Below are 20,667 nucleotides of genomic sequence, written 5' to 3'. Positions count from 1 at the left end.
TGAAAGACTATTCATGGAATCAGCCTCAGCCCTAAGAAACATACCAAACCTCAAAAAGTTTGGTTGCATGAGACTGCCCCAAATTTGGGAGGCTTACATCAGGAGACCTTCAGCCAAGATTACTTACATAGCCCGCTAGGGGGGCACCATCAGGACATTTAGGAAAACCATAGCGTCCTTGCTTTGTTCTCATTTACTGTGTTTAGTGCCTGCGTGTACGTTGTAATTTCCTTAAGTTATTTAGCAAGCTCTTTACTTTATGGATGACATACTTTTAAATACATCTAGTACAAGTCTGCAAGATTCCCCGGCTAAATTGCATAACTGTTGTAATAAATTTGGTATGAAAATTGGCAATAACAAGATAAAGACAATGAAAATAGGTAGAAACATTACAAATATCAACTGCATCATGAATGGAGAACCTATAGAACAAGTAAAACATTTCAGCTATTTAGGCACAATTTTTATTGAAGACAGTAAATTAAATATGGAAATACATAACAGAATCAATAAAGCCAGTATAGTAGGAAGTCAACTGAATAAATTTTATATGGAATAAGAGAGAAATTAGTCAAATCACTAAAAAATTAGCTAGAGACCAGAGATATGAGAGTCCTGAAAAAGATTAGGGGCATGAACAGATGGCATCAATGGCAATACATTATTAAAAATGAGAATATTAGGAAAGAACTTGATTAGCATCCAGGAATGTGTTAGTAGAGCTATTTTCAGGGTGGTATGGTCACTTAAACAGAATGGGAGAGGAAAAATTAGCAAAACAAGTGTTCTCTGCCAGGTTGGAAAAAGACCCAGAGGAAGACTGATAGATTGATACAGTAAAAAGTGCCTTAGAAGACAGAAATATAAGATCCAATAATGTTGGAGTCTTGACAGATAACAGATTAATTTGGAGGAAAATTGTTGATAGGAAGTTAGCAATGATATAAGTTCTTCATGCAGTTCTATTATAACATCCTGTACACCCTTTGAGGAATTTGATTATGATAAAAGCAAGCATATAATCCGTAAGCAAGGCATATGGATTATATGTGATTTGCTTTTAGAAATAGAAAATGGAAATGCATTAAAGATTTTATCATTATTAAAAAAAAAAAAAAAAAACTTAGAAAATGACAAATTTTTAAAGTTATATATTGACAGTCTCTTTTCAAATGTAAAGAAAGAACATTTGTTTTTTACATTAATAAAAAGTAATAACAAATGGACTCATTAAAACTGATCACAACAGCTTTATATAAAATACTCCCAATTAAAGTACAAATGTGAGTATAAAAATGCCTAGTGATAATCTGCAGCAATTATTATTTAATGTAGAACTGTAAATCTTTGTTGAAATAATTGTATTAGATTACAAATTAAGCACCTGTAATTTATTATACATAACTCAACCATCTGCAATTATAAACTGCTGCATGGTTGGTTGATGATAAGCATATCTGCTCTACAACCTGTTAACAGGCTGTGGGTTTTGAATCCTGTCATGGGTATGAATGCTTATTATCTTTAGGTGGGAGATGAATTTCATCACCAGGTGTGAGATCACCATCTTATTTACTTGGAGGCCTAAAGTGGCTTGAAAAAGTTCTGTTTGGTCTCTAGAGCAGAAATTCTGGACTATGTAAAAATAATGAAAATGTATAAATTTAATATAAAATAGAAATAACCTTAGCCCACTGATGGTTCTAACGTACTACAGGCTTACAACCTTTTGTGAGTAGAAAAAAATAAACAAAAAAGTAAGTCATGAACTGCCAAATCCCTTCTGAACGTCAAGATCAGTTCATGATTTTGAGATATGCATCTGAATGCAGACCTTAGGAAGGCAAACGCAACTTAGTTCAAAATGACACAATGCTACAGTCTTAACTGGGGTATCATGAAGGAATGTTATCATTTAGCTGATGATTTCATGGAAAGTCTTCCAGATTTTAGGAAGACTGAGGAAGCAATATTTATTCAGGTTGGGAGAATGCTGCAGATTCCAAAAACACTCTCTCTGATTTACATCTTTATAATACAGGCCTGTTTTCCCCCCCCCCACACACACACACACTAGATCCAGTGGCCTGTGGTAATTGTAGTGTATATATTGGACATATTTCCTATGTTCACTTGGCTGAATATTAGTGGCTTTTCTAGTTTGACCAAAATATTTCAATTTTCAGGAGCAAGGAATACTGTAGACACCAAGTGAATATAGGTGATAGAGAAGATATTCTAATGAATGGAAAAGGGTAACTGCTTATAAGACTCATCTTTTGAGAATATGAAATTTTTTCTACAATGCCCAGATGTAAGGGACGGCAATGGAGTTTTGGTGGGGGGGGTTAGATTTGGGAGAAGAAAGAGTTTTTGTTGATTTCATAGAGAGGAAAGCCATTGGCTGAAAAGCATCACAGATACAACTGATTTCAATGGAGAGATCAGCATGGTTCAAAAAGATAGTTTCTAGCTCTATTTGCTAAAGATTTGATTACACTAATAATTGTTGCAAAGAAGGAATGATGGTGTGAAAGATGATGGATGTACTATTAAGCTGTGCTAAAAAGTAACTAATCTAAGCCATGTAGTCAAATTGAGAACACGTTGTCAGCATAGTATGGCCACATTGATTCGAATCCTTTAGAATTTATACAGTGTTATCATTTAGACAGGTGAGTAACAGTAGTAGTGTTTTATGAGAGGAAAAAAAAAAAAAAAAAACCAGACCTAGGTCTGCAAACTTAAGTTTCCATGGTTTAATAGTTCTGTGGGAAGTTTTTGGTATTGAAACCATATTATTATGTAATTATGTGGTCTCATAATTATATAATAATGTGGTCTTAATACCAAAAACTTCCCACAGACCTGGGTCTGTTTTCTTGCTCAAGACACTGAGATGTGTTTGTACTAGAAAATGCTGGAGGTGTAAATCAACACAAGAAAAATCTTATTATAGTTGAAGATCTAGGTTTTACCAAGAGTAAGAAAAGTGAGGCGAGATCTTTTTGTGAGAAATAAGACAGAAGTGTGTTTTGGTAGCCTGAAGTCACAAGGTTATCCTCATTAAATCATTGATATTGGAAAATTCTAAAGGTTGAAAGGTTTGTTAACTGAATAAAAGGAATGGAGTGTACTGAAATCAGCAAAAGAAGGACATTTTTGTATATATAGAAGATAGATAGAGCCCTGGAAAATTCCAATGCTAGTGAAGAAATATGAAAAGATAAAGCCATCTACCATGACACACAATGAGTAATCAGAGAAAACTGCAATTCAATTGCAAAGGGTAGAGAAGGCAGATGTAAGATATAGTTTGCTGATCAAGAATTTGCACCAGACTTGATCAGCTGCCCTAAAAATTTCAAAAGCAATTACGTTTCTCCATGGCTTTTGTCCAAAGGTGGATAGTGATGACTGTACAAAATGTTATATTCAGGCAATGACAATGAAGGAAAAGAAGGAGTAGCCATAGTATTCAACACTAAATATAAGGCTCATCTTCTTGAATGGCAGGCAGTGTCAAGTAGAGTGATTTGGGCAAATATCAGAATGGGGAACTGGACAATGAGAATTATTTGTGCCTATGGTCCCACAGAAGGTTCTACAAAGGTAGAAGTGGAGGAATTTTTTGAGGCTCTAGAGAAAGCTACTGACACAATGAAAAAGGAAAAGTTGGTCCTTGTTGGGGATCTAAATAGCAGAGTAGGAAGTTATTGTCAGACATACAAAAATGATTTGGGAAAATTTGGAGAAAAGAGCAAAGCTAATAATAATGGCAAATACCTGTTGGATTTCTGCTCAGGACATGGACTGGTTATTACTAATACCATGTTCCAACATAAAAATGTGCACAAATTCACATGGAGAGAAGAGGCAAGGAATAAGAAAAGTCTCATTGACTATGTTATTGTTGATAGTGATGTTTTCTCCCTGGTGCAGGACACCAGAGCGTACAGAGGATTTGAAATTGGAAGTGATCACTATTTAGTCTTGAGTAGGATAAAATTGAATTTCATAATGAAAAGAATGACATCTAAGAAAGTTTTAAAGCGAATAAAAGTTGAGCAGCTCTCAGATGTGAACTGTAGACTAAAATACAGAAAGATTATTGAAGGAAAAATGAAAGAATTTGAGAACAGGAACCAAACCTTGGAATTTCAGTGGCAAACCTTGAAGAAAACCCTGATTGATTCAGCTAGAGAGGCATGTGGTGAAGTTGTCTGCAATGATAGAAAAATTAGAACTCCATGGTGGACACAGGAAGTTAAAGAGGCAGTGAAGGAAAAGAAGAAAGCATATCAAAAGTTCCTGGCAAATAAGTCAGCTTGTGCTCTTAGAGAATACAGAGACAAATGTAAGGAAGCTAAACACTGTGTAAAATTAGCTAAACAAAAGTCATGGGAGGACTTTGGCAAGAACATAGAAAATAAATATCAAGAAGGTGGCAAAATATTCTGGAGGTTGCTGAAGAAGCTTAGGAATGGAGGAAAGAGTGCTTTAAAAGGAGTTAGAGATGATAAAGGTGAAATGAAAATGGGAGAAAAAGATATCCTTGAAGTATGGAGTAATTGCTTTGAAAATTTGCTAAATGAAATAAGCAGTGATGACAGCACAGTGATAAATAACACTGACCAGGCATGCAGTCAGGAATACATATCCATACTTGAAGCCATCAAAGGCTTGAAATGTGGAAAGGCAGCAGGAGTAGATGATATTCGACCAGAATGCTGAAGTATGGTAGTATAAAAGTCTTACAGTGGCTGCACTACAGTTCAGAATGCCTGGACAGAGAGACGAATTCCTGATGATTGGAGTAGAGCTCTCATAGTACCCATATATAAAAAGGGAAATAAAACTGAATGTGAGAATTACAGAGGTATTTCCCTACTTAGTGTTCCTGGCAAGATCTATGCAAGTATACTTGAGAAACGGTTGAGAAGAATTGTGGAAGAAAAGCTTGATGAAGAACAACCTGGATTCAGGTCCAATAGAGGCTGTCAGGATCAGATCTTCACTTTACGACAATTAGTCGAGAAAGCATGGGAATAACAAAGATCTGTATTTAAGTTTTGTTGATTTGGAAAAGGCATATGACAAGGTGCCAAGAGAGAAGCTATTCAATATGCTACAGTTATATGTGTCAATGGGGCATTATATCAACCAATACTTAGTCTTTGAGTTGTAAGTCAGCAGTTAGAATTGAAGGAAGAACAGGAAGATGGTTGAATGTTAAATCTGGTGTGAGACAGGGATATACATTATCCCCTCTGTTATTCATTATCTATATGGATCACATTATGAAGGAAAGTGGTATTAAACATGATATCAAAATTGGAGATGTTAATGTCAGCTCTTTGCTTTATGCGGATGATGTTATACTTCTAAATAAATCTGCTACAAGTCTGCAAGATTCTTTGACTAAATTGAATAACTGTTGTAATAGATATGGTATGAAGGTCAGCAATAAAAAGACAAAGACAATGAAAATAGGCAGAATCATTGAAAATGTCAACTGTGTTGTGAATGGAGAACCTGTGGAACAAGTAAAACATTTCAGCTGCTTAGGCACAATTTTAATGAAGATGGTAAATTAAATATAGAAATAGACAACAGAATCAACAAAGCTGGTATGGTAGGAAGTCAATTGAATAAGAGAAGAATAATGGAATTAGAGATTTTGATGCAATATGGAATAAGAGAGAAAATAGGCGGAACACTAAATTAGCTGTATACAAGACAGTGTTCAAACCAGTTTTAACTTATGGATCTGAGAGTTGGGTCAGAAGTAAAACACTTGACCAAAGACTAGAGAACGCAGATATGAGAGTCCTGAGAAAGATTAGGCGCATGAACAGATGGCATCAATGGCAACATCATATTAAAAACGAGAATATTAGGAAAGAACTTGACATTGTCAGCATCCAGGAATGCGTTAGTAGAGTTAATCTCAGGTGGTATGCTCATTTAAACAGAATGGGCGAGGAAAGATTGGCAAAACAAGTGTTCTCTGCCAGGTTGGCAGGAAAACGACCCAGAGGAAGACCAAGATATAGGTGGATTGATACGGTATAAAGTGCCTTAGAGGACAGAAATATAAGATATGATAATGTTGGAGTCTTGACAAGTAAGAGACTGATTTGGAGGAAAATTGTAGATAGGAAGTTAGTAATGATGTAAATTTTTCATATAATATTATCATATCTTGTACACGGCAGGAACTTGATGATGATGATATATTAGATTTTCTCTCTATACTTCATTTTGGATGACTCAGTATTCAGCTCACTCCAACTGTCCATGCCAGATAATGCAAGGTACTGATTATGAAAGCTTTATTATTTTGGCAAAATTACAGACATTTCTATTCATTTTATGAATAGGTTATACAGTGCTATCCACATTGTCTGTTATATATCTGTAAAAGAATGTATTCTCTGGTTGGTTTGTGTTTTAAGGAATGAAAAACCTCATTCCTTAAGGTAAATACTGTTTCCAGAAGAAAAAGCCCTAATCCATACCATGCCAAGTTGGAAAACTTTCAATTTAAAAGTTCTTCACATTCTAAATACGATGCTAAGCCATGTATTTCCAACTAAAGAACCTTAATACTGAATGAATTACAGGCTCTCTAGCTAATATTTTGTAGAGGCTGGTAAATCACTGCAGACAATGTCTAGATCAGTGAGTATATTATGAATGTTTTTAAACCAGTTAAAATGATATTTTAATATAGAAGAAATAGATAATATTGAAATAACTAATCACAAAGAAATTTATCACGGAAAGTGTAATACAGAGATAAGTAGAAAAATTACATTAGAAAATCAAAAAATAAATCTTTGATTAAATATTCATTAAATTATTAAAAAAAGCAAGCTCAACCTAAAATAAACAGTTCATACCTCCTTCTGAAGCACTACTGTTCCATGAAATAGAAGATAGATTTTTTATTGTACTATCGTACTTAAAGTCTAGACACGTTTCTCCATAAGCATCTAAAATAAGGGAATTTACTGCAGCATACCGATGAATAGCAGAATCAATGCTTGAATTTGTCATGATATTACACAAGGTATCTATAGTAATATTTGTTCCTTTAGCTCCCTATAAAAACAATAGAATAAAAAAACAATAATAATAAATTTAGTTTAATCCTATATCCAAGTGTAAGCAAACAAAGTTTGCACCTGAAGTATCTTCATGACTGAGGCAACTGTGGTAAAGGTGGACCAAGTTCTCATCACTCCTTGTCTTAGTATCGCCCATAATGCAAAGCACATCTCCTTGCAGACATGTATAATGCTATGCATTAAGGGAAGGGCCACTACCCAGACCGGTTTCGACCTTTATTGAGGTCTCGTCAGTGGGAGCCAGACCCAGAGGTGGTGATACTAAGGTGGAAGCAATAGAGAAGTCATATATTTAACTATACAAGTTTCCAAAAAGTGTCTCACATTATTATTAAATTACTCTGGATTTAGAGAAAGATGTTGGAAGTTGTTTTGGATAAAGGATTAAACTAAATTTATTTTAGTCTAACCAAGTGGGAAAAAATTTCCAACATCTTTCTCTAAATCCAGAGTAATTTAATAATAAGGTGAGATACATTTTGGCAACTCGTATAGTTAAATATAACTTCTGCATTGCTTCCACCTTAGTATCACCACCTCTGGGTCTGGCTCCCACTGACAAGACCTCAATAAAGGTCGAAACTGGTCTGAGTAATGGCCCTTCCCTTAATGCATAGTATTATACATATCCACAAGGAGATGTGCTTTGCATTGTGGGAGATACTTAAGACAAGGAGCGATGAGAGTTTGGTCCACCTTTACCAGAGTTGCCTTAGTCCTGAAGATACTTCAGGCACAAACTTTGTTTGCTTACACTTGGATAAAGGATTAAACTAAATTTATTATAAGTCTAACCAAGCGGGAAAAAACTTCCAACAAAAACAATATATATATCATGCATACTGGTTTTATTAAATCTTCTACAAATCAAAATAAAAGCATAATAAACAAATATAAAATTAACTGAATTTTTTGAATGACTTAAATTATGAATTAATTACATAAATTATTATTTCAGTGGGTGCTTAAGTGTCAGAACTAGATAACAGAGACCTCCATATCGCCTTTTAAGGAATGCACAGAAGCTGACCAGGGACTTCTGTCTTGATGTCCAATTATCACTTTTTCATGAAGCACACATGTTTGTAGCTAGATACCTACTAAACAGATGCACCCGTAAGCAGCTAACTATCTAGTTACTGAACAAAAATGAACTGGCAATCTGAGATTGAAATGACCAAATTGTACTCTATATTAGCTTAAACCAAAAAAAAATTATAGCTCAAAATGATCGAATGTTATGCTGGCTAATGTCATCTATTAAACAAAGCTCTGCTTCTTTTATCAGGGAATTAGAACAAACATTGAAACTCAGCAAATGCAGCATCCTCAAATGGAACATCAGCAGAGCTGAAGATAGACACAGTCAATTTAATAATTATCAACAGAAAAGAAGAATTATTATTGTTAATATTAGAAATACACCATATTGACATAACTAATGTTACTGAAACAAAGAAAAGCACACATGAGATTCTTCTAAATTCCTGCATATAGAGGTTGAATATGCAAAGCACACAAGCAGTATGGGTAACTTCTTCCTAAAATGTGTTGCATTATAACATGTCCAAAAGGATATGCTTTGCATTATAGGATATTAAGGTAGTTGATGTGAAGTGTCATCATCCTCTACATATAGGTAGCTTAATCGTGAAGATACTTCACACATGAACTTTGTTTACACTTGGATAAAGGAATGAATGATATAATTTCCTGGAAAGTTTAATTTAATATGTAACCAAGCGAAAAACTTTCCACATATTAAACTGAGATAGAAAAAGTCATCAAAAACCTGAAATGTGGAAAAGCAGCCGGAGTTCATGATATTCAACCAGAAATGCTCAAATATGGAGGTATACAAGTTTTACACTGGCTACACTACATAAATCAGAAGACCAAGATATAGGTGGATTGATACAGTACAAAGTGCCTTAGACAATAGAAATATAAGATCTGGTAATGTTGGAGTCTTGACAAGGTAACAGACTGATTTGGAGGAAAATTGTAGATAGTAAGTTAGTAATGATGTATATTTGTCATGTAGTACTATCATATCCTGTACACCCCTTGAGGGTACATGGCAGGAATTTGATGATGTCTGTGTGCACATGTTTAATACAAGTGTATTAATCCTTGATGATGCCAAATTGACTTCAGCAAAATATAGGATAAGTAAATAATTTTATTAATAAATACATTGTTCAATTTCCTTAAACAATATATGACACTTGAACAAATGCCTCCTCTATAAATCCTAAATATGTCCAGCTATGGAGCACTGTTTCAACATTTATTTTTTATATAGGTATCTCTATACTAACCACTATTCACACAATACCTATCATACCTCTTCTTAAACTCATTCACTGCCAGTGCACTCAAACTACTGTTATTCATTTGTCATTCACTACTCTCCAAGCAAAAAAATCTAGTCTGCATATCCTTATTAACCCCACTTTTACACAATTTCCAAGGGAATGACCCTTAGTTCTCTCCCTACTTGTCATGTGCTGAAAAATTTCTTTTGTATCACTCTTACAGAATCCCTTTGGTAATTAAGTTTCTATCAAGTCTCCCATCTTCCACCTGTCAATGCTAATCTATGCTAACTACATACCTCCGATTTCAGAAGATGCCCTCAAAACTTTAAAAAATCATATATATATTTTTATTGCTTACTGCATATACACTTTCTTCTCTCTGCCTCCTCTATACATATACCCATAGATTATCATTCATATGAAATAACACATCTACAGTTATGCCATTTTAATCTAAACTGTGAAAACTTGACAGAAAACAAATACCAGCCATTCTGAATCTAAATTTTGAAAATTTATATTTAGGGATTTGGCTGAAGAATACTGAACATTTGGTTTAATATCTGGCCAAAGCATACCAAATTAAATTTTATAAACAAAGGTTTTCAAAAAAGATACACTCGTCAAAAATTGATGAACATTTTTAATGAGTGCATTTTTTTTTGTTTTTTTTGTTCAAAACATTTGTTTATAAAATTTAATTTGCAATGTTCAAATTTTATTTAATCATGCTTCGACTGAATATTCAGCACTTGTGTCAAATTGCAAAATGAAGAAATATTAAGAAACATGTGTAATAATACTTCACCTAATTATGTGACCAAATGAGAACAAATAAACATAGAAACTCCGAAAGTTTTGAAAACTGACAAGAAAGATTATCTTTGGCATCAGAGTTGCCTTAGCTGGCACTACTTAAAAGACACATGTGCTGCTGCTGAGGCATCTGTTTATTCATCTTTTATTAGTTCTTTTGATTAAGGGTCCACTGGTCTGACAGCTGCTTGGAATCTACTAGTTTTCATCGGAGATAAGGCAGAAACTTTAACAAGAATTCTCATTCAATACCAAAGAAATTCTGTTTCAGAGAATTATATTTTTCATAAGTGAACAGCAGTCGGTTCTTAAGAATAACTATCAAATTGCCTAAGTGTATTCATTTCAGTGTTGTAACAGATCAATTCATATTTCATTCACTACTTAAGAAACTTGGAAGTTTTTAAGTAGTGCAAGCTAAGGCAACTCCAATGAAAGATCGCATTCTAGCTCTCTTCAAAAACTCTCCAAGTTTCTATTATATATATATATATATATATTTGGCTATGAAATAAGTACGTATCTTTAATATCTTCTATTTCTGTTTGTTTTGCATTGTGAAAATGAAGACTTTTAGGATCTACTTTGATAAAAAGGGAAAATAAAATTTTGCTTTCCCAAAATATAATAACTCAAATTTTTAGGTATAGAATCGAGATGCTTCAATTTGAAATAAGTGAGATATTATAATGGAGGATATTATGGATCCATCTATATTTTATAGCCAAATGTAGAAAAAAAAACGCTTAATACTTTTGCAAATTTGTAATAACATAACCTTCTTATAAGCTTTATAGTAATTTTTCGAAAGTAAGAAAGATTTTCTACATTCTACTTTTCCTTGTTTCCATATTTTGCTATAAAATATAGATGAATCCGTAATATTGTCTGTTACAGTATCTATGTAAGACAAATATAAGGTTCCTAGCTCTATAGTTTAATATTTCATTATGCATCCCTGGAGATCACTAATGATGAATTTAACTTTCTGACATAGCTTAGTTATTTATAATATAATTTATTATAATATTATAATAAATGTAACTTGATCAATATTATAAATTAACTCAGTCAATTCAAAGCCTGGTGAAACTCACTCAATGCATTGATAAAAGGAAAATATATGGGTTGTGGTTTAGAGTTTGTGTTGTTTAAATAGCGCAGCCAACAATTGAGATTCCTGCCTTGTTCTCATAAGCTCACTAGTAAATTTTTGAAACTTCACTTTCTATATTTGGCTATAAAATATAGATGGATCCATAATATTCATGTCAAAGTTTCTGGAATAGAAAACTACATAAACACTGGAATGCAAATAATTCACTAGCTAAAATTAATTCATTACAGCCAACATTTCACTAGCTTAAGCTAGCATTATCAGAAGCAATATAACAATTCATTATATACTGCATTATATTGTCGTCAGCAGAAAGACAAACTAAAATGACCAAGATAAAAAAGGCAATCACGGCTACAGTGGTACTCGTCCTGTTAATGCTGATGGATGGATAGAGCAGTGTGCCAAAATCTACTTAAAATCATTTTAAATCCAAATTTGGATTTAAAATCAAAATAATAGTAAGTGCAGTCATGTGCATATATGACGGCAGCAACACTCTTCGTGGTAATAGGGGGAGTGCACCAAAATCTATTTCAAATCATTTGATATTAAATCCAAATTTTGATTTAAAAGGTTTTAAATGGATTTTGGTGCACTCCACCAATCAGCATTAACAACAGGAATCACTATGAAGAGTAACCCTGTCGCCATACATGTACGTGACTGCCCTTGTTATCCAGGTCATTTGTGTCTCCACTGACTGTTCAGTGTTACATTGCCTCTGATAATGCTAGCTTAAGATAGCAAAACATCAGTTGTAAATAATTAATTTTAGCTAGAAATTATCCAAATTTGGATAATTTAACCAGTAACCTTCAACATGAATAATAGCAAAACTGCTATGGAAATTTAAACATGGAAATGGATCCACAATATCTTCCATTTCAAAATAATAAAACTATCAATTAATTTCATAGAGAACATTGTATTTAAAAAAACAATACAGCATAAAAGTCAGAACAAAATAGTGCACTTATTTCTTCAAATAACTAAATTATTATTATACAAGCACCTCCATGGAGTCCATAGACTCGTTGCAGGAGGTCCACTTAAAAAAAAAACTATCTACAATTATCAATATCTGTCACATTTTGCCTTGAAATTATTCACTGGCAAAGCACACACAACTGACTGGCAATCTATTCCACTCATTCACCACTCTCCAAGCAAAAAATCTAGTCCTCACTCCCTTACTAATCACACTCTTGCTTAATTTCCATGGATGACCTCTAGTTTTTCTCACATTATTCATGTACTGAAATATTTCATCCATATCAATCCTATAAACCTCCCTAAGCAACTCATATGTCTCTATCATATCTTCTAGTTATCTGCCAATCAACCAGCTTCTGTAACTCACAAATCTTCAATCTCTTCTCATATGGAGCATCAACAAAGTCCTGCCACAATCTTAGTTACTCCTCTTTGAATCCATTCCACCTCACCCACATCTCCAAGAAACTCAGGCGACCAGATCTGCGTGCAGTAAACCAGTGAGGTCTTATCAAAGCCTTATAAAGAAGAATAATGGCCTGCTTATTTCTGAATGTCAGAGTGTTCTTCAATAAACAGGTAATCCTAAGAGTTGTTTTAGCCACTTTTGCAATATGCTCTCTGAATTTCAGCTCCCCCAAATCCCTGGCTCTATAAGTTCCTGTAGCACAGTCCATCAGTATGGTACACAGATGGTAATCTTTTCACTTCAAACATAACCTTACACTTTACAACATTAAATTGGTATCCATTCTTTGTCCATATTGCCAGTGGTATTTTACATGATAATTTAAATCATCATGTAAAATATCAATATCATCCTTATTGACTATTGTTCTACCTAATTTTGCAGCATCTACAAACAACTGAAGATTTCCTCTCAGATTATTTCCTATATCATTAATGAAAAAATTTAATAGTAGTGGTCCAAGTACAGAGCCCTGTGACATACCACTAGTCACAGGCCTTCTACAGAGTTGTGCACTTGTATAGACTGCTATCTGGCATCTTTTTATCAACCAATCTCTTATCCACATCACCAGCTTTATGTCCATGACCATTTGATGTAATTTATGAATCAGGATTCTATGCAGTATCTCATCAAATGCATTTGCGAAGTCCAACAACATGACCGTTAGCCATTACCTCTATTCAGCTCAACTGTCACTCTATTATAGAAAGTGAGTAAGCTACTGAAGTATGAACCACTTTTCACAAAGCCATGCTGCCCCCCCAATACAACATCCCATTCCTGAATTCTTTAACCAACTTCTCTAATATTCTGACCATCCCCTCCTGAAATGCTAACTGGTCTATGTTACTGTGGAAATTCGAAAATTACCTGAAATCTGCATAATAAAAGTAGAGTTTGTGTTTCTAGATTGTGAAATGCAAAATTTTAGGATTTTCCTAATGCTCTTTATGTTTATACTTTTTATGCTGCCATAGTGCAATTGGAAGAATAGCGGAACATTGTGGCCTTCGATTGGAAACGACATGGGTTTGATTCTTGTCGTGACGAGGGGAATCGTTATATGGGCTTTTTCAGTTGAAGGCGAGTTTTAGCCGATCTCATATGGTGGCAACATGGTTTTTCTCCCGGAAACTCGGGTTTTTCGTCCCGCATACAGACAAATCAGCCTTCAGAACACACTCAATTTACAGACAAAAAAATACTGTTGTTGGTGATGATGAGCGATAGATGGTGTTGATGGTAGTAGTGTCATAGTTGGAGAATTAAGTGGTAGTGGAGGGGATGAGATGTATTTAGCAAAGTAGAGCAGTGTGCCCTCCCACAATGAGGTCTTGGACTCCCTGGAGGTGTCACGTAATAATAATAATAATTAATTAGATCAGTCTTGGAACCACCTTTATGTAATGGAACTATTTTTACCTCCTTCCATTCCCTTGGGACTCTACCTGAGTTGAGACTCAGATTAAACAAGCTAGTCATTGGGACTACTAATTCCTAATTCCCTAGCACATTTTTGTAATACACAACCTGATTTCCCATCCAAACCCATAGCTGTATAGTGACATCCAGATTCTGTAATATCCTATGTATCTCAACTTCTTCTATCCTTACTTCCACATTAATCCCTGTCATATTAATACTATAATATTAATTAATAATATTAGCATTAACAAAACTTATTTTAAATGCAAATATAGAGAATAATTATGGATTTAATAATCAATGTGAATTTGTGATAAATTATGATGTAGGAAAATGAATTTTTCAGCATTTTTTGGATGTCTGTTTCTTCATAAATATTTCAGACTTCTAGAGGAAAAAAATCCTTTCAAAGAATAATCTGGTAACTACAGCCAAATAAAATTTTCTAAGAAATTGTACTGCAAAATAAGTTTACTCTTATTAGACTTGGAAACCTTTCTATTTGAATGGTTGTGCAAGATAAGGGGAGGCTTTTCCTGACTGGCTACATTTGTTATAAGTAACAGGAATTTTTCCACTTCAGCTGGCCAAATATCAAATCTTTCTACTGATTCGGCCTAAGTCAAATATCTGTAAAACATGCCGAATTGGCTGAATACTGAAACAAAACTAAATATTTGGCAGAATACCAAAGCAAAACTGAATATTCAGTGCATCTTTACTTATACTGCTTCTCCTTCTATTTATCCTCCATTGTACACTATGAAAGAAACTTTTTCCATCAACATTTCCAGAAAATACAACCTACAGTCATTTAATACATATAATTTTTTACTATTACAAAAACTACACAGCATATTTACTTATCAAGTGTTATTTGAACTATCAATGCAAAAAAAAAAACATAGTTTTAGGTATAATTTGTTGATTACTAAATCAAGAAAAAATAGGTCCAGGATATGATGAAATGGCAATCATATCATATCATACATGGTTTTCAGGCTTTCCATAAGGATTAAAAATAACCAAAACCAAATGCAGTGTTTCAATTCAATAAATGTTTAATAGAAAAGAATTAAGTACCATACTGTTTACCTCAAACTGCCGATTGTCCTTATTGTACTGTACTACTCCTTCAAAATTTCCAGCTAAACTGCTAAATAAATTGGCCACATCATTTTCAATTAAAGCATCAAATCTGTCACAGAGTCTGAAAATAGTTCAGAAATATCATTAATTTGATGAATATCATTTTATCATGAAATAATAATAGTAATGTATATGAACTAAATGTGTGACAATAAATTAACCTGCTTTTTTTTTATTTAGCAAGTTCTATTAAGCCTTAAAATTATTTTAAAAGATTTATAGACTGTAGATAAATTTGATATCTGAATTGCTTTTTTTGTGTGTATAACCGATTTATTTAAAAAAATTAAAAAATTAACCAAATTTATTTTGTATTCAGGATTAATTCTGAATATCACTGCATCATCAAATTCTTGATATGTCTCAAAGGCACAGGGGGGGGGGGGTATATGCATGGGAATACTGTGACAAAATGAAAAGTTTCCAAAAGTTGGAAACTTTTACCTTTAATTACCTCTTCACAATTTTCCTCCAAATTAGTTACTTATTAGGACTCCAATACTGCCAGATCTTATAGGTCTGTTCAAAAAGTTCTGAAACAATTCAGAACTTTTTGAATTGTTTCCAAAACGATTCTGAAAAAAACTTTGCCTCAATACAGCATTCTCTTCCTGAGTTGCTTTGTCACATTCTGTTTAATTTCATTTACGTCATTGTAAAACCTTCAGCCTTTATCACAGATTTTAGTTTAAGGAATGAAAAGAAGTTGCAGGGGCCAGATCTGTTTAATAGGGTAGATAGGGTACACTGTGATGTTCTTTTGAGTCAGAAACTCATGAGTTGAAAGAGGTAAATTTTGCGATAGAGGTAAAAAAAGCAATCCTTTTGGATTTGAAATCTTTTGTCAGAATTTGGTGGCAGAAGCTAACTGGGAATCCTGTTTTACAGGTTAGTATGTGAACAGTAATTTGCCAATTGTTGATGACTTTTTTTTTTTGTTAACATGAGCCACCAAATCATGGATGTCTGATGTCAATGACTGTGCAGAGTGAGGGTCATATTCAAAGTTTGACCATCTTTAAACCTTTACACCTACTGAATGTCTTTGAGCAGCTTAAGGCATTATCCCCAAAAAGCACTATAAACATTTGATAAATTTCTATGCTTATTTTTGCCAAGTTCAAAACAAAACATGATGCACAAACATTAATTCCTGAGATTGGGATAATCAAAACGAAAAACTCACAATCATTCATCAAAGCACTGCAGGTCACTTGTCATGATGAGATAACACAATGACTTCACACTTGTTTTGTCATGTTACAACATGTCTACATGCATATCTGCTTACAAAACAATATGCTAGAGTGCTGGTATCTTTAACAATAACTGCATCTGAACTTTTTGAACAGACCTTGATTTTCAGTTTTCTAAGAGTTGGTCCTTGTTGGGGATCTAAATAGTAGAGTGGGAAATGATTGTGAGACATACAAAAATATTTTGGGAAAATTTGGAGAAAAGAGCAAAGCTAATAATAATGGCAAATATCTGTTGGATTTCTGCTCAGGACATGGACTGGTTATTACTAACACCATGTTCCAACATAAATATGTGCACAAATTCACATGGAGAGAAGAGGCTAGGAATAAGAAAAGTCTCATTGACTATGTTATTGTTGATAGTGATGTTTTCTCCCTGGTGCAGGACACCAGAGTGTACAGAGGATTTGAAATTGGAAGCGATCACTATTTAGTCTTGAGCAGGATAAAATTGAATTTCATATTGAAAAGAATAACATGTAAGAAAGTTTTAAAGCGGATAAAAGTTGAGCAGCTCTCAGATGTAAACTGTAGACTAAAATACAGAAATATTATTGAAAAGAAAATGAAAGAGTTTGAGAACAGGAATCAAACCTTGGAGATTCAGTGGCAAAATCTGAAGGAAACATTGATTGATTCTGCCAGAGAGGCATGTGGTGAGGTTGTGTGCAAAGATAAAAAAATCAGAACTCCCTGGTGGACACAGGAAGTTAAAGAGGCAGTGAAGGAAAAGAAGAAAGCATATCAAAAGTTCCTGGCAAATAAGTCAGCTTTTACTCTTACAGAATACAGAGACAAATGTAAGAAAGCTAAACAGTGTGTAAAACTAGCTAAACAAAAGTCATGGGAGGACTTTGGCAGGAATATAGAAAATAAATATCAAGAAGGTGGCAAAATATTCTGGAGGTTGTTGAAGAAGCTTAAGAATGGAGGAAAGAGTGCTGTAAAAGGAATTAGAGATGATAAAGGTGACATGAAAACAGGAGAAAAAGATATCCTTGAAGTATGGAGTAATTACTTTGAAAAACTGCTAAATGAAACAAGCAGTGATGACAGCACAGTGATAAAAAACACTGACCAGGCATGCAGTCAGGAATACATATCCATACTTGAAGTAGAAAAAGCCATCAAAGGCTTGAAATGTGGAAAGGCAGCAGGAGTAGATGATATTCGACCAGAAATGCTGAAGTATGGTGGTATAAGAATCTTACAGTGGCTGCACTGCATAGTTCAGAAAGCCTGGACAGAGGGACGAATTCCCGATGATTGGAGTAGAGCTCTCATAGTACCCATATATAAAAAGGGAAATAAAACTGCATGTGAGAATTACAGAGGTATTTCCCTACTGAGTGTTCCTGGCAAGATCTATGCAAGTATTCTTGAGAAACGGTTGAGAAGAATTGTGGAAGAAAAGCTTGGTGAAGAACAAGCTGGATTCAGGCCAAATAGAGGCTGTCAGGATCAGATCTTCACTTTACGACAAATAGTCGAGAAAGCATGGGAATATAACAAAGATCTGTATTTAAGTTTTGTCGATTTGGAAAAGGCATATGACAAGGTGCCAAGAGAGAAGCTATTCAATACGCTGCAGTTATATGGTGTCAATGGGGCATTATATCAAGCAATACTTAGTCTTTATTTGAGTTGTGAGTCAGCAGTTAGAATTGAAGGAAGTACAGGAAGATGGTTTAATGTTAAATCTGGTGTGAGACAAGGATGTACATTATCCCCTCTGTTATTCATTATCTATATGGATCACATTATGAAGGAATGTGGTATTAAACCTGATATCAAAATTGGAGATGTTAATGTCAGCTCTTTGCTTTATGCGGATGATGTTATACTTCTAAATAAATCCGCTACAAGTCTGCAAGATTCTCTGACTAAATTGAATAGCTGTTGTAATAGATATGGTATGAAGGTCAGCAATAAAAAGACAAAGACAATGAAAATAGGCAGAATCATTGAAAATGTCAACTGTGTTGTGAATGGAGAACCTGTGGAACAAGTAAAACATTTCAGCTACTTAGGCACAATTTTTACTGAAGATGGTAAACTAAATATAGAAATAGACAACAGAATCAGCAAAGCTGGTATCGTGGGAAGTCAATTGAATAAATTCATATGGAATAAGAAAGAAATTAGTCGGAACACTAAATTAGCTGTATACAAGACTGTGTTCAAACCAATTTTAACTTATGGATCTGAGAGCTGGGTCAGAAGTAAAACACTTGACCAAAGACTAGAGACCGCAGATATGAGAGTCCTGAGAAAGATTAGAGGCGTGAACAGATGGCATCAATGGCAATATCATATTGAAAATGAGGATATTAGGAAAGAACTTGACATTGTCAGCATCCAGGAATGCGTTAGCAGAGCTAATCTCAGATGGTATGGTCACTTAAATAGAATGGGAGAGGAAAGATTAGCAAAACAAGTGTTCTCTGCCAGGTTGGCAGGAAAACGACCCAGAGGAAGACCAAGATATAGGTGGATTGATACGGTACAAAGTGCCTTAGACGATAGAAATATAAGATCTGATAATGTTGGAGTCTTGACAAGTAACAGACTGATTTGGAGGAAAATTGTAGATAGGAAGTTAGTAATGATGTAATTTTTTCATGTAGTACTGTCATATCCTGTACACCCCTTGAGGGTACATGGCAGGAATTTGATGATGATGATGATGATGAAGAGTTTAATTGCATTTAGATCTTAGTCTGTGTTTTGGTCTTGTTCTACAATCACTCTAGCATAAAACACATATTTTGTTAACCTTTCTTCTCTCATTCTGCTTAAGTGATCACATCATTTGAGATTAGCTTTGTTCACACATCCCTAAATGCTGACATCATCAGGTTCCTTCCCAATAACTTTATTTTTAATGTGGTTCTCCAATGATGCCATCTACTCACTTCTCTCATTTTTTCTGAACTACCATGTCTATGAACTGTAGTCTCTGATCAACTGTTTTATTTCCAAACCAGCTCTCAGATCCTTAAATCAAAATTGCTTTGATGCTAATTTAGTAGTTTGACTATTTTTTCTTTATTCCATATAAATTTATTTGGTTTGCCTCCCTACCATACCAGTTTTGCTTATTCTGTTGTCTACTCCATATTTAATTTACTATTTTCACTAAAAATTGTTTGCCTAAATAGCAGAAATGTTTTACTCTATTTTTCATAACCCCCCCCATACTAAATTTGTTACAGCAGTTATTCAATTTGATTAATCCTGCAGACTTGTACTAAAAATTAATAAAATATATTAATTTTTAGTAATCAGAATTTCACTCATTTATGTGAGATCAATACAAGAACAAAATCTGTAGTATATAAAGAAATACAACTTCAAATATAATATAAACAATTGCTTATATTGTAGTTTCATGAGTTAGTAGGCTATCCACTGCAGAAATGATAGCATGCCACAGAAATTAATGATAAACCTAATATTCTCAAGAAGCACACAATGTCCTAGGCAAATTTTATTATTATTATTTTTTATTGTTTGCAAAAATATTTTTTTAAAAAAAAGTTAAAACATTTCTGAGTATCTTATACCAGGACTTCAAGCATTAAAGACAATACACTGCTTATTTCATGCACTGAGACACATTGTATACTGCTGTATTCAATTAAGGAAATACATTTTCTTAACTGTAATAATAATAAATTCCATCTTTATGCCCTTTTACTATTATTACATGACACCACACTCCAAGGAGTTCTTGAACTCATAATGGGAGGGCACACTACTCACCGTGTCTCTACTTAATCCTCTAACTACACACTGAATATTACTACCACCATTAACACACAATGCCATGTACTGCCCACCTCCACCAACAGTAGTTTTTGACTGTAAATTGTGTGTGTTCTCCGCCAATTTGTCTGTATATGGGGATGAAAAACAAAATTTACAGGAGGAAAAACCCTGCAGTCTCTGCATGAGATTGGTTAACTCACCTCCA

General features: G+C 34.0%; 1 protein-coding gene across 2 annotated transcripts in view; it reads right to left on the bottom strand.

The window, feature by feature from the left end:
- The window catches only part of LOC150094827 (putative serine protease F56F10.1), an 88,585-nt gene that overhangs the window by 44,924 nt on the left and 22,994 nt on the right, over window positions 1-20,667 (bottom strand). For both annotated transcript variants that reach the window (XM_090410961.1, XM_090410960.1), the window contains exons 5-6: window positions 15,379-15,493; window positions 6,909-7,110 (exon numbers count right to left, since the gene is read on the bottom strand). In XM_090410961.1, coding sequence (XP_090267087.1) covers window positions 6,909-7,110; window positions 15,379-15,493 — 317 coding nt within the window. The remainder of the gene's footprint in view (window positions 1-6,908; window positions 7,111-15,378; window positions 15,494-20,667) is intronic.

This window comes from Typopeltis vanoorti, chromosome 21 (assembly GCF_054136105.1).
Source record: "Typopeltis vanoorti isolate ZY-2024b chromosome 21, IOZ_Tvanoo_1.0, whole genome shotgun sequence".
Lineage (NCBI taxonomy): Eukaryota > Metazoa > Arthropoda > Arachnida > Uropygi > Thelyphonidae > Typopeltis > Typopeltis vanoorti.
This window is presented reverse-complemented; position numbering and strand designations above follow the sequence as displayed.